This window comes from Ranitomeya variabilis, chromosome 3 (assembly GCF_051348905.1).
Source record: "Ranitomeya variabilis isolate aRanVar5 chromosome 3, aRanVar5.hap1, whole genome shotgun sequence".
Taxonomy (NCBI): domain Eukaryota; kingdom Metazoa; phylum Chordata; class Amphibia; order Anura; family Dendrobatidae; genus Ranitomeya; species Ranitomeya variabilis.
The window spans coordinates 333,225,070-333,239,414 of NC_135234.1; the positions used below are offsets into that span (position 1 = coordinate 333,225,070).

General features: G+C 39.8%; 1 protein-coding gene across 10 annotated transcripts in view; it reads right to left on the reverse strand.

Moving 5' to 3' along the window:
* The window catches only part of DLGAP3 (DLG associated protein 3), an 811,006-nt gene that overhangs the window by 204,819 nt on the left and 591,842 nt on the right, over window positions 1–14,345 (reverse strand). For all 10 annotated transcript variants that reach the window (XM_077295792.1, XM_077295791.1, XM_077295789.1 and 7 more), the window contains one exon: window positions 10,965–11,199. In XM_077295792.1, coding sequence (XP_077151907.1) covers window positions 10,965–11,199 — 235 coding nt within the window. The remainder of the gene's footprint in view (window positions 1–10,964; window positions 11,200–14,345) is intronic.

Here is a 14,345-nt window from a genome sequence, read left to right on the forward strand (position 1 = left end):
ACAGGGGCCTCCGGAGAGGTGAGTATATCAATATTTTTTATTTTAATTCTTTATTTTACACAGTAATATGGATCCCAGGGCCTGAAGGAGAGTTTCCTCTCCTTCAGACCCTGGGAACCATCAGGATACCTTCCGATACTTGGTGTCCCATTGACTTGTATTGGTATCGGGTATCGGTATCGGCGATATCCGATACTTTTCGGACGGTATCGCTCAACACTAGTCAGAAGGCAGGGTTTTGTCCTAGGACATGGGTCTTCCAGCAGGACAATGACCCCAACATACTTCAACAAGCACCCAGAAATGGATGGAAACAAAGCGCAGGAGAGTTCTGAAGTGGCCAACAATGAGTCTGGATCTAAATATCATTGAACACCTGTGGAGAGATTCTAACATTGCTGTTTGGAGAAGGCACCCTTCAAATATGAAAGACTTTTAGCTTGTTGATGGTTATAGGAAGCGACTGATTGTAATTATTTATACCAAAGGGTGTGCAATCAAATATTAAGTCCAGACCATTTTTGTTTTTTATGTAAAATTATATCCAATTAAGCCTTTTTTCCTGTTTTTTTGGGGGGGTTGTTCAAATACACACAAAGGAAATAAATATATGTATAACAACACTTGTAAATTCAATCATTTTTGGGGAGAAATACTTCATTTTCAGGAACAATTTCAAGGGTGCCAACACTTTCAGCCATGACTGCATTTGGATAAGCAGTTTATGTGAATATGTTTTATCACATATGATCTACTAATACAACGAGGATAGATTCTAATTAATAATAAACCTGGTACAGATAACACACATTATTGATAATCATTAAAACTTTTTTACATTACACTCTACATTTCAGATAACAAAAAAGCAATTGGCTAAATAAACCAGCCAAGATGATAGGTATTGCAATTTTATCTCAGTTTAGACTTTGTCAAGCTTCAAAGACATACATTTGTTAAATATACTGATCAGCGTAACATAAAAACCACTGACAAGGAAGGTGAATAACAGATTATTTTGTGACAATGATATCTGTCAACGGGTGGATTACATTAGGCAGCAAGTGAACATTCAGTTCTTGCTGTTGTGTTGGAAACAGTAAAATGGTTATGGATCTAAGCAACTTTGACAAGAGCTAAATTGTGATTACCATGTTAAAGCATTCCAAAAAAACTGTAGATTTTGCGGGGTGCTCCCTGCATCGAGGGCTTTGTAACTTCAAAAGTGAGTCACAGAACGTCGCAGAACCAGCAACAGGATACCTAGATGGGTGCTCAAGGTTTACTGATAACTGTAGGAAGAAAATGCTAGCTTGTCTGGTCCAATCCCAAATAAAATCGACTGCATTCCAAATTTATGAAAACGTTCATTATAGCTATGATAGAAAGGTGTCGAAACACAGCATCTCAGATTGCAAAGTAGTTCTGGTCTAGTTTGATTGCCCAAGCTTACTCCTGTCTACCCCAGATAGCACCTTCATGGCAAAGGTATTCACTACTGTTCAGGAATAGATTATGAAATATGGCAACAAGTTTAAGGTCTTGGCTTGACCACCATATTTATAATGTCTTTGTATATATATATATATATATATATATATATATATATATACTGTATATATATATATGCATCGGACCTCCTGTGAGTGCGTTCCTTCTTCCATCTTCATCGATATATATATATATATACACTGCTCAGAAAAATAAACGGAACACTTAAACAACAGAATATAAGGTAAGTAAATCAAACTTCTGTGAAATCAAACTGTTCACTTACACTCCCTGACAGAAGTTATGTCGCTTATCCATGTTTATGAATAAAAGCTTATAACCTAACGTTAAATTCATCCACTGGTTGTATAAATTATTCTTTTGAGAGCTGAAACCCTACGAAATGTGGTTTAGGGTAAGAAAATTAATTGGCATGAATGCAGAAATATTGATCAGTTAATTGACACAAAATGGTCAGATTTTGGCAAGACAAAAGTTTTGTCACCCACAAAAAGTAATGCGATATTCAAACAAATAATTAACTTAAAATATAAATATATGTTGCATAACAGTGGTGAATGAAGTTGTGGTGCTATTAGAGTCATATTTAATATTTTGTGCAACTTCCATGAGCTTGAAGGACTGCATCCATGCGATTCAACAATGATTCATACAATTTATTAATGAAGTCATCAGGAACAGCAAAGAATGCAGTCTTACATGCCTCCCAGAGTTCATCTAGATTCTTTGGTTTTGTCTTCCTCTTTCATCCTACCCCAAACATGCTCAATGATGTTCATGTCTGGTCACTGGGCTAGCCAGTCCTTGAGCACCTTGATCTTTTTTGCCTGGAGGAACTTTGTTGTAGCGATGGATCTATGAGATGGAGCACCATCGTGCTGCAGAATTTGACCCCTTTTACGATTTGGAATATAAGAGGTAGCTAATACTTCTTGGTTTTTTATTTGCCTTTTTGTTTAGTGCTGGCTTCTGGGCACTGATTTGACGAGGGAGACCATTTCGAGACAGAATCCTACAAACTGTACTTGTTGACATAGGGACTTGAAGTGACCAGGACTGTTGGAGCTCTGCTGCAGTGGAAGAGGGGCTTGCTTTGGATTTTCTCACCAACAAACATTCCTCCTGAGCAGTTGTCTTGCGGGATCTGCCGGACCTGGGCTTGTCAAACACATCTCCAGTCTCTTCATATCTTTTTTTAATTCTTTGTACTTGACGCTGAGACACATTAAAGGTTCCAGCCACCTCTGTAGTGGATCTGGTCTTCAGCCTCTTGATAATCCAGGCTTTGGTCGCAGGGTGGATTTTTGGCATGCTGTCAGAGCTCAAGTTGCAGTTCAAATGATGGTCTGGGGTACTGGGGTTCTTTTTATACACACACTAATTACCCGATCATTTACTGAGCACAGGTGAGGATGTAAACTAGGACTGGGTGCATTATATGATCAGGCAACAAAACGTTTGTCTTGCCAAAATCTGACCATTCTGTGTCTATTAACTGATCAATATTTCTGCATTGATGCCAACTTATTTTCTTAACCTAAACCACATTTCAGAGGGTTTCAGCCTTCAAAAGAATAATTTATACAACCAATGGATGAATTTAACATCAGGTTCTAAGCTTTTATTTACATAACATGGATAAGGGACATAACTTCTGTCAGGGAGTATACAGTGAGGCAAAAAAGTATTTAGTCATTCAGCAATAGTGCAAGTTCCACCACTTAAAAAGATGAGAGGCGTCTGTAATTTACATAATAGGTAGACCTCAACTATGGGAGACAAACTGAGAAAAAAAAACTCAGAAAATCACATTGTCTGTTTTTTTATCATTTTATTTGCATATTATGGTGGAAAATAAGTATTTGGTCAGAAACAAAATTTCATCTCAATACTTTGTAATATATCCTTTGTTGGCAATGACAGAGGTCAAACGTTTTCTGTAAGTCTTCACAAGGTTGCCACACACTGTTGTTGGTATGTTGGCCCATTCCTCCATGCAGATCTCCTCTCGAGCAGTGATGTTTTTGGCTTTTCGCTTGGCAACACGGACTTTCAACTCCCTCCAAAGGTTTTCTATAGGGTTGAGATCTGGAGACTGGCTAGGCCACTCCAGGACCTTGAAATGCTTCTTACGAAGCCACTCCTTTGTTGCCCTGGCGGTGTGCTTTGGATCATTGTCATGTTGAAAGACCCAGCCACGTTTCATCTTCAATGCCCTTGCTGATGGAAGGAGGTTTGCACTCAAAATCTCACGATACATGGCCCCATTCATTCTTTCATGTACCCGGATCAGTCGTCCTGGCCCCTTTGCAGAGAAACAGCCCCAAAGCATGATGTTTCCACCACCATGCTTTACAGTAGGTATGGTGTTTGATGGATGCAACTCAGTATTCTTTTTCCTCCAAACACGACAAGTTGTGTTTCTACCAAACAGTTCCAGTTTGGTTTCATCAGACCATAGGACATTCTCCCAAAACTCCTCTGGATCATCCAAATGCTCTCTAGCAAACTTCAGACGGGCCCGGACATGTACTGGCTTAAGCAGTGGGACACGTCTGGCACTGCAGGATCTGAGTCCATGGTGGCGTAGTGTGTTACTTATGGTAGGCCTTGTTACATTGGTCCCAGCTCTCTGCAGTTCATTCACTAGGTCCCCCCGCGTGGTTCTGGGATTTTTGCTCACCGTTCTTGTGATCATTCTGACCCCACGGGGTGGGATTTTGCGTGGAGCCCCAGATCGAGGGAGATTATCAGTGGTCTTGAATGTCTTCCATTTTCTAATTATTGCTCCCACTGTTGATTTCTTCACTCCAAGCTGGTTGGCTATTGCAGATTCAGTCTTCCCAGCCTGGTGCAGGGCTACAATTTTGTTTCTGGTGTCCTTTAACAGCTCTTTGGTCTTCACCATAGTGGAGTTTGGAGTCAGACTGTTTGAGGGTGTGCACAGGTGTCTTTTTATACTGATAACAAGTTTAAACAGGTGCCATTACTACAGGTAATGAGTGGAGGAAAGAGGAGACTCTTAAAGAAGAAGTTACAGGTCTGTGAGAGCCAGAAATCTTGATTGTTTGTTTCTGACCAAATACTTATTTTCCACCATAATATGCAAATAAAATGATAAAAAAACAGACAATGTGATTTTCTGGATTTTTTTTCCTCAGTTTGTCTCCCATAGTTGAGGTCTACCTATGATGTAAATTACAGACGCCTCTCATCTTTTTAAGTGGTGGAACTTGCTCTATTGCTGAATGACTAAATACTTTTTTGCCCCACTGTATATATATATATATATATATATATATATATATATATATGTATATATATATATATATATATATATATATATATATATATATATATATATACAGTGCAGACCAAAAGTTTGGACACACCTTCTCAATTAAAGATTTTCCTGTATTTTCATGGCTATGAAAATTGTACATTCACACTGAAGGCATCAAAACTATGAATTAACACATGTGGAATTATATCCTTACCAAAAAAGTGTGAAACAACTGAAATTATGTATTTTATTCTAGGTTCTTCAAAGTAGCCACCTTTTGCTTTGATGACTGCTTTGCACACTCTTGGCATTCTCTTGATGAGCTTCAATAGGTAGTCACCGGGAATGGTCTTCCAACAATCTTGAAGGAGTTCCCAGAGATGCTTAGCACTTGTTGGCACTTTTGTCTTCACTCTGTGGTCCAGCTCACCCCAAACCAACTCGATTGGGTTTAGGTCATCTGGCGTAACACCCCATCACTCACCTTCTTGGTCAAATAGCCCTTACACAGCCTGGAGGTGTGTTTGGGGTCTTTGTTCTGTTGAAAAATGAATGATGGTCCATCTAAACGCAAACCGGATGGAATAGCATGCCGCTGCAAGATGCTGTGGTAGCCATGCTGGTTCAGTATGCCTTCAATTTTGACTAAATCCCCAACAGTGTCACCCGCAAAGCACCCCCACACCATCACACCTCCTCCTTCATGCTTCACGGTGGGAACCAGGCATGTAGAGTCAATCGCTTCACCTTTTCTGAGTCGCACAAAGACATGGTGGTTGGAACCAAAGATCTCAAATTTGGACTCACCAGACCAAAGCACAGATTTCCACTGGTCTAATGTCCATTCCTTGTGTTCTTTAGCCCAAACAAGTCTCTTCTGCTTGTTGCCTGTCCTTAGCAGTGGTTTCCAAGCAGCTATTTTACTATGAAGGCCTGCTGCACAAAGTCTCCTCTTAACAGTTGTTGTAGAGATGTGTCTGCTGCTAGAACTCTGTTTGGCATTGACCTGGTCTCTAATCTGAGCTGCTGTTAACCTCCGATTTCTGAGGCTGGTGACTCGGATAAATTTATCCTCAGAAGCAGAGGTGACTCTTGGTCTTCCTTTCCTGGGGCGGTCCTCATGCGAGCCAGTTTCTTTGTAGCGCTTAATGGTTTTTGTCACTGCTCTTGGGGACACTTTCAAAGCTTTCCCAATTTTTCGGACTGACTGACCTCCATTTCTTAAAGCAATGATGGCCACTCGTTTTTATTTACTTAGCTGCTTTTTCTTGCCATAATACAAATTCTAACAGTGTATTCAGTAGGACTATCAGCTGTGAATCCACCAGACTTCTGCACAACACAGCTGATGGTCCCAACACCATTTATAAGGCAAGAAATCACACTTATTAAACCTGACAGGGCACACTTGTGAAGGGAAGACCATTCCCGGTGACTACCTCTTGAAACCCATCAAGAGAATGCCAAGAGTGTGCAGAGCAGTCATCAAAGCAAACGGTGGCTACTTTGAAGAACCTAGAATATAAAACATAATTTCAGTTGTTTCACACTTTTTTGTTAAGTATATAATTCCACATGTGTTAATTCATAGTTTTGATGCCCTTAGTGTGAATGTACAATTTTCATAGTCATGAAAATACAGAAAAATCTTTAAATGAGAAGGTGTGTCCAAACTTTTGGTCTGCACTGTATATATATATATATATATATATATATATATATATATATATACAGTACAGACCAAAAGTTTGGACACACCTTCTCATTTAAAGATTTTTCTGTATTTTCATGACTATGAAAATTGTACATTCACACTGAAGGCATCAAAACTATGAATTAACACATGTGGAATTATATACTTAACAAAAAAGTGTGAAACTACTGAAATTATGTCTTACATTCTAGGTTCTTCAAAGTAGCCACCTTATGCTTTGATGACTGCTTTGCACACTCTTGGCATTCTCTTGAAGGTGTGTCCAAACTTTTGGTCTGTACTGTATATATATATATATATATATATATATATATATATATATATATATATATATATATATATATATATATATATATATGTACAGTGGAGCAAAAAAGTATTTAGTCAGTCAGCAATAGTGCAAGTTCCACCACTTAAAAAGATGAGAGGCGTCTGTAATTTACATCATAGGTAGACCTCAACTATGGGAGACAAACTGAGAAACAAAAATCCAGAAAATCACATTGTCTGTTTTTTTATCATTTTATTTGCATATTATGGTGGAAAATAAGTATTTGGTCAGAAACAAACAATCAAGATTTCTGGCTCTCACAGACCTGTAACTTCTTCTTTAAGAGTCTCCTCTTTCCTCCACTCATTACCTGTAGTAATGGCACCTGTTTAAACTTGTTATCAGTATAAAAAGACACCTGTGCACACCCTCAAACAGTCTGACTCCAAACTCCACTATGGTGAAGATCAAAGAGCTGTCAAAGGACACCAGAAACAAAATTGTAGCCCTGCACCAGGCTGGGAAGACTGAATCTGCAATAGCCAACCAGCTTGGAGTGAAGAAATCAACAGTGGGAGCTATAATTAGAAAATGGAAGACATTCAAGACCACTGATAATCTCCCTCGATCTGGGGCTCCACGCAAAATCCCACCCCGTGGGGTCAGAATGATCACAAGAACGGTGAGCAAAAATCCCAGAACCACGCGGGGGGACCTAGTGAAGGAACTGCAGAGAGCTGGGACCAATGTAACAAGGCCTACCATAAGTAACACACTACGCCACCATGGACTCAGATCCTGCAGTGCCAGACGTGTCCCACTGCTTAAGCCAGTACATGTCCGGGCCCGTCTGAAGTTTGCTAGAGAGCATTTGGATGATCCAGAGGAGTTTTGGGAGAATGTCCTATGGTCTGATGAAACCAAACTGGAACTGTTTGGTAGAAACACAACTTGTCGTGTTTGGAGGAAAAAGAATACTGAGTTGCATCCATCAAACACCATACCTACTGTAAAGCATGGTGGTGGAAACATCATGCTTTGGGGCTGTTTCTCTGCAAAGGGGCCAGGACGACTGATCCGGGTACATGAAAGAATGAATGGGGCCATGTATCGTGAGATTTTGAGTGCAAACCTCCTTCCATCAGCAAGGGCATTGAAGATGAAACATGGCTGGGTCTTTCAACATGACAATGATCCAAAGCACACCGCCAGGGCAATGAAGGAGTGGCTTCGTAAGAAGCATTTCAAGGTCCTGGAGTGGCCTAGCCAGTCTCCAGATCTCAACCCTATAGCAAACCTTTGGAGGGAGTTGAAAGTCTGTGTTGCCAAGCGAAAAGCCAAAAACATCACTGCTCTAGAGGAGATCTGCATGGAGGAATGGGCCAACATACCAACAACAGTGTGTGGCAACCTTGTGAAGACTTACAGAAAACGTTAGCCCTCTGTCATTGCCAACAAAGGATGTATTACAAAGTATTGAGATGAAATTTTGTTTCTGACCAAATACTTATTTTCCACCATAATATGCAAATAAAATGATAAAAAAACAGACAATGTGATTTTCTGGATTTTTGTTTCTCAGTTTGTCTCCCATAGTTGAGGTCTACCTATGATGTAAATTACAGACGCCTCTCATCTTTTTAAGTGGTGGAACTTGCACTATTGCTGACTGACTAAATACTTTTTTGCCCCACTGTATATATATCCAGGGTGGCCCATTTATATGGATACATGGAAATAAAATGGGAATGGTTGGTGATATCAACTTCCTTTTTGTGGCACATTAGTATATGGGAGTGGAAAACTTTTTAAGATGGGTAGTGACCATGGCAGCATTTTTGAAGTCAGCCATTTTGGATCCAATTTTATTTTTTCCAATGGGAAAAGGGTCATGTGACACATCAAATTTCACAAGAAAAACAATGGTGTGCTTAGTTTTAACGTAACTTTATTCTTTCATGAGTTATTTAAAAGTTTATGACCACTTATAAAATATGTTCAAAGTGCTGCCCATTGTTTTGGATTGTCAACACTGATAGCAACACCGCAGAAGAAATGTTAGCACAGGCTTCCAGTATCCGTTGTTTCAGATGCTGGACATCTCGTATCATCACAGCATAGATAATTGCCTTCAGATGACCCCAAAGATAGAGTCTAAAGGTACCGTCACACTAAACGATATCGCTAGCGATCCGTGACGTTGCAGCGTCCTGGCTAGCGATATCGTTTAGTTTGACACGCAGCAGCGATCAGGATCCTGCTGTGATGTCGCTGGTCGCTGAATAAAGTCCAGAACTTTATTTGGTCGTCCGATCGCCGTGTATCGTTGTGTTTGACACCAAAAGCAACGATACCAGCGATGTTTTACACTGGTAACCAGGGTAAACATCGGGTTACCAAGCGCAGGGCCGCGCTTAGTAACCCGATGTTTACCCTGGTTACCAGCGTAAAAGTAAAAAAAACAAACAGTACATACTCACCCAGCGTCATACCACCCCCAGCGTCTGCTTCCTGACACTGACTGAGCGCCGGCCCTAAAGTGAAAGTGAAAGCCGCTGTGCTGTTAGGGCCGGAGCTCAGTCATTGTCAGGAAGCAGAAGCTGGGGGTGGTATGACGCTGGGTGAGTATGTACTGTTTGTTTTTTTTACTTTTACGCTGGTAACCAGGGTAAACATCGGGTTACTAAGCGCGGCCCTGCGCTTAGTAACCCGATGTTTACCCTGGTTACCCGGGGACCTCGGCATCGTTGATCGCTGGAGAGCGGTCTGTGTGACAGCTCTCCAGCGATCAAACAGCGACGCTGCAGCGATCGGCATCGTTGTCGATATCGCTGCAGCGTCGCTTAATGTGACGGTACCTTAAGAGGGTCAGATCAGGGGACCTTGGTGGCCATTCAACTGGCCCACGATGACCAATCCACTGTCCAGGAAACTGTTTAATGTAGGAACTTTTATCTTTGGGGTCATCTGCTGTGAAGATACGAGATGTGCAGCATCTGAAACAACGGATACTGGAAGCCTGTGCTAGCATTTCTTCTGCAGTGTTGCTATCAGTGTGTCAAGAGTGGGAGAAGAGGGTTGCATTGACAATCCAACACAATGGGCAGCACTTTGAACACATTTTATAAGTGATCATAAACTTGTCAATAACTCATGAAAGAATAACGTTACAGTGAAGCCAAGCACACATTGTTTTTATTGTGAAATTCTCAATAAGTTTGAAGTGTCACATGACCCACTTCCCATTGGAAAAAATAAAGTTTGATCCAAAATGGCCAACTTCAAAATGGCCACCATGGTCACCACCCATCTTGAAAAGTTTTCCCCCTCCCATATACTAATGTGCTACAAACAGGAAGTAGATATCACCAACCATTCCCATTTTATTTACGTGTATCCATATAAATGGCCCACCCTGTATACACTCTATGTACCTATATACCATACATTTCTTCAGCATCATTATTGTAAGAAAGTGGAACAATGAGAATGGAGAATATATTTTTATAGGCTGTTAAGGAAAAAGAGGGAGAAGCAGAACATACATCTTTTGCTAACTGGCAGATACGATTATTACACTCACTTTCATGGCGATAAGCAACACATTACTTTTGCACTAGCTATAACCTTGCACACATGAAAGCTAGCATATGACCTAAAAGAAAGGTCTTGTTCTATTAGCCACTGCGACATTTATCTGCAATGACAGATATGAGTTCAGAGTTATCATTTCATAGACCAAATGACTTGAACTAGCAATGTCTGTAACCCCATGACTGTAAAGCTTGCCTAACAGAACCATTATTCTTTATATTTGCAAAGTAATATTTATGTTTCAACTTTTACAGCTATTTGTCTAAATATTAAGATAAAAAAGGTAATGATGAAAGTACAGGGAAATACTCTGTATTGAAATGCAGTTATTTTTTAAGAAAAAATTGGAGAAATATTTCTTCAGATTACTTTTAAAGTTTTATATTTATAGATTGCAGCTCAGAGATCTCAAAACATTGAAAGTTATCACAAGAAGCTGAAAGATCTAACTGCAACATGAGCAGAGGGAGACATGAATGAAAACTTAACATGAACACAACTTGCAATGATTGTAATGGAAACAAGTAACAAGATTAGACTGCAGGGTTATAGACATAATACAATACATTGTGTGTGTAACAGCCACTTACAAGAGTTGGGCTTGAGAATGCTGCTGGCAAGGGTTGGTCCTGATGGGCCAGACATGGAAAAGACAGAGATGCAGTCATCATCTTGGGAGCAGCCAGCTTGGATGGCACGGAGGTAGCTGTGACTTCGCATTCGGAAACAGCCAGGGAGATCCAAAGCTTCAACAGCATGAGATTCCACTTCGCTGAACACCGATTCACATGGGGCCCCTGATTGGTGGTTTAGTTCACCCTTAACCTGGAAAGAAAAGATAACTAGGATCAGTAATGTACATAATCATGTCACACAACATCTTCCTGACCTAATGACCCATTCAAAGTTTATAAATTATATTAAGGAATTATAGTATCTCACATCATCAGACCAATATTTTTTTACCTATAAAAGTTCAAAAACAAGTAATTTATAACACTGGTCAACAGCATTTTTGGTGCCAAAGATATTTCATCGAATTTAGGGTATTTTTGGGGTGCTGATTCTGAATATGTCATCAGTTTTGCCAGATTGGCTCAAGTTTTTGAGATTTTTGGTATCTTATTTATAGCACTTGTTGGTAAATGCGACGCATCATCTCATTAATTTCTTTGGATTAGTACTTGAACTGAGCAGTTCTCAATATAGTTTTGTGTTAATTAGTGTTCTAAAAGTTTGTTCATAGCTTGATTTTTGCACTAACTTTATGTTGTTGTCTGTTTTCCAGTGAAAAGCATGAACTCATCAAGAAGAAGTTGTCTTAACGATCCAGACTCATTCTGTTACATTTGTGGTGAATACACACTGCCAAAACATAGAAGAAACATAACAGACTTCGTAAAAAAAGTGTATTTTGCCTATTTTGGGGTTATGCTTGGGGACCAATACAAGTTTTGGGCACCACACATAGTGTGCAAAGCATGTATCGAATTATTACGAAAATGGAGCAAAGGACAAAGAAAAAGCTTCAAATTTGGTGTTCCAATGGTGTGGAGAGAGCCAAAAAATCATCATGATGACTGTTATTTCTGTGCAGTGCAAGTGCAAGGATTCAATAAGCATAAGAAATGAAAATGGGAGTAACATGGAATCTGCAAGAAGGCCTGTCCCTCATTGTGAAGATGTGCCTGTACCTGTGTTTACCATAAATAACAGTCATCATGATGATTTTTTGGCTCTCTCCACACCATTGGAACACCAAATTTGAAGCTTTTTCTTTGTCCTTTGCTCCATTTTCGTAATAATTCGATACATGCTTTGCACACTATGTGTGGTGCCCAAAACTTGTATTGGTCCCCAAGCATAACCCCAAAATAGGCAAAATACACTTTTTTTTACGAAGTCTGTTATGTTTCTTCTATGTTTTGGCAGTGTGTATTCACCACAAATGTAACAGAATGAGTCTGGATCGTTAAGACAACTTCTTCTTGATGAGTTCATGCTTTTCACTGGAAAACAGACAACAACATAAAGTTAGTGCAAAAATCAAGCTATGAACAAACTTTTAGAACACTAATTAACACAAAACTATATTGAGAACTGCTCAGTTCAAGTACTAATCCAAAGAAATTAATGAGATGATGCGTCGCATTTACCAACAAGTGCTATAAATAAGATACCAAAAATGTCAAAAACTTGAGCCAATCTGGCAAAACTGATAGCATATTCAGAATCAGCACCCCAAAAATACCCCAAATTCATTAAAATATTTTGGACACCAGAAAAAAAAATTTTTTTTGTTGACCTGTGTAATCAATTAACAGTGAAGCTTGTGATTACAATGCCAATATGCTAAAAATTGTCCAGTGTTCTAACTAAACAATAATACGCACAGAGGTAATTGCAACATATCTCCCTCCAAGTAGTATGATTTGTACTAGGTTATAATGTTAGGGTGAGTACTGTCTATGGCTAACACTTCTCAATTCATGTGTATAGCCTATGGCAAATACTTATCTATTTATGTGTATAGCCTATGGCAAACACTTCTCAATTCATGTGTATAGCCTATGGCAAACACTTCTCTTTATTTGTATAGTCTATGGCAAACACTCCTCTATTTATGTGTGTAGTCTATGGCAAACACTTCTCAATTTATGCTTATAGTCTATGGCAAACGCTTCTCAACTTGTACGGCCTCCCCACTCAGAACATGAGTATAACCATTGTTCAGAGTCCATGCTGATTTATTTTAATTACCTCAATTTGTATTAAAATATACTTAATATTGTCACGGTTCACGGGGAGGATTCCCTTATCTTCCCCACCACTCACGCCAATTTGTCATGAACCGGGGTTATTTGGTTGCCCCTGGTTCCTTTCTGAAGGGGTTTTATCTATATCCCACTTCCCTGTTCCGGTTTGGAACTGGCAGCTCTCTAGCACCACCCTTACCCTCAGGTCAGACTGGGTACTGCACCTAGGATAATTAGTCACCAGAAAGGCTGCCTTACTTTGTACTGTCTAATGGGCACCCTGCAGCGAGGGTGATATAACTACTCCCACTCAGGTGGGAACAATAATTATCAACGCCTGCTTTCGCTACAAAGCCTCCCAAACGCACAGGACAAATCCGCTGCAACCAGCTCCGATTTCTTACTTAATAACAGGTCCAGAGCCAACCCAGATTAGTAGCATAATTCACTTCAGAGGACGTGACAGTTCGTTTTAGAGCAAGGAGAGACAAGGCTAGTAATTTTATATATTTTACTCCAAAAAAGGTAGGCAGTTTTTACAGAAGCATAAAAAGATATTATAAAAGTAGACAAGTATCGTATGAACAGTACAATTACAAATAAAATGGGATAAAAGATGAAAAACACTTACATTTCGTTCATATCATTTCATCTCATGGCTGACTGAGTGCTGTGAGGGAGGGGCACACATCTAGATGCATCACACATCTGTCTCGCAGCTAGACCAGGACAAAAGACTAGTGAAGACTGATGTCTCACTCACTTATCTCCCAGCCCAAAATCAAGGCACTCCCCCTGTGGTGACCTCACTCAGAGGCTGAATCCTCCCCTTTCTTAGAGTTATGACAATCCATTTGCATACATAACTCGCTGCATGAACCTCATATAAGAATGACACAATGATCAGGATGTTCACATCAGGGGAGTTCTTTTAAGTATAAACACGGCGTAGTTACATGACCCGCTTATGGAGAAATCCGTTCCTTGCATTCCGTTAGGTGTAGCTCCTAGCATTTTAGTGAGTTATAGATCTCTCGGTGGACATCCAGAAAATGTAATCCTTATCTCTAGCCCTGATTGGTGCCAGTATACATAACTTTAAAAGAACAAAAGAGTCCCATACAGTTTGGGAAGTGGCTGTACCAGTTTTGGCTGGTATTAGGCGGGAGGGGGAATGAGCACAGAGCCATAAAAATTCTTCAGTGAATGTGCTGG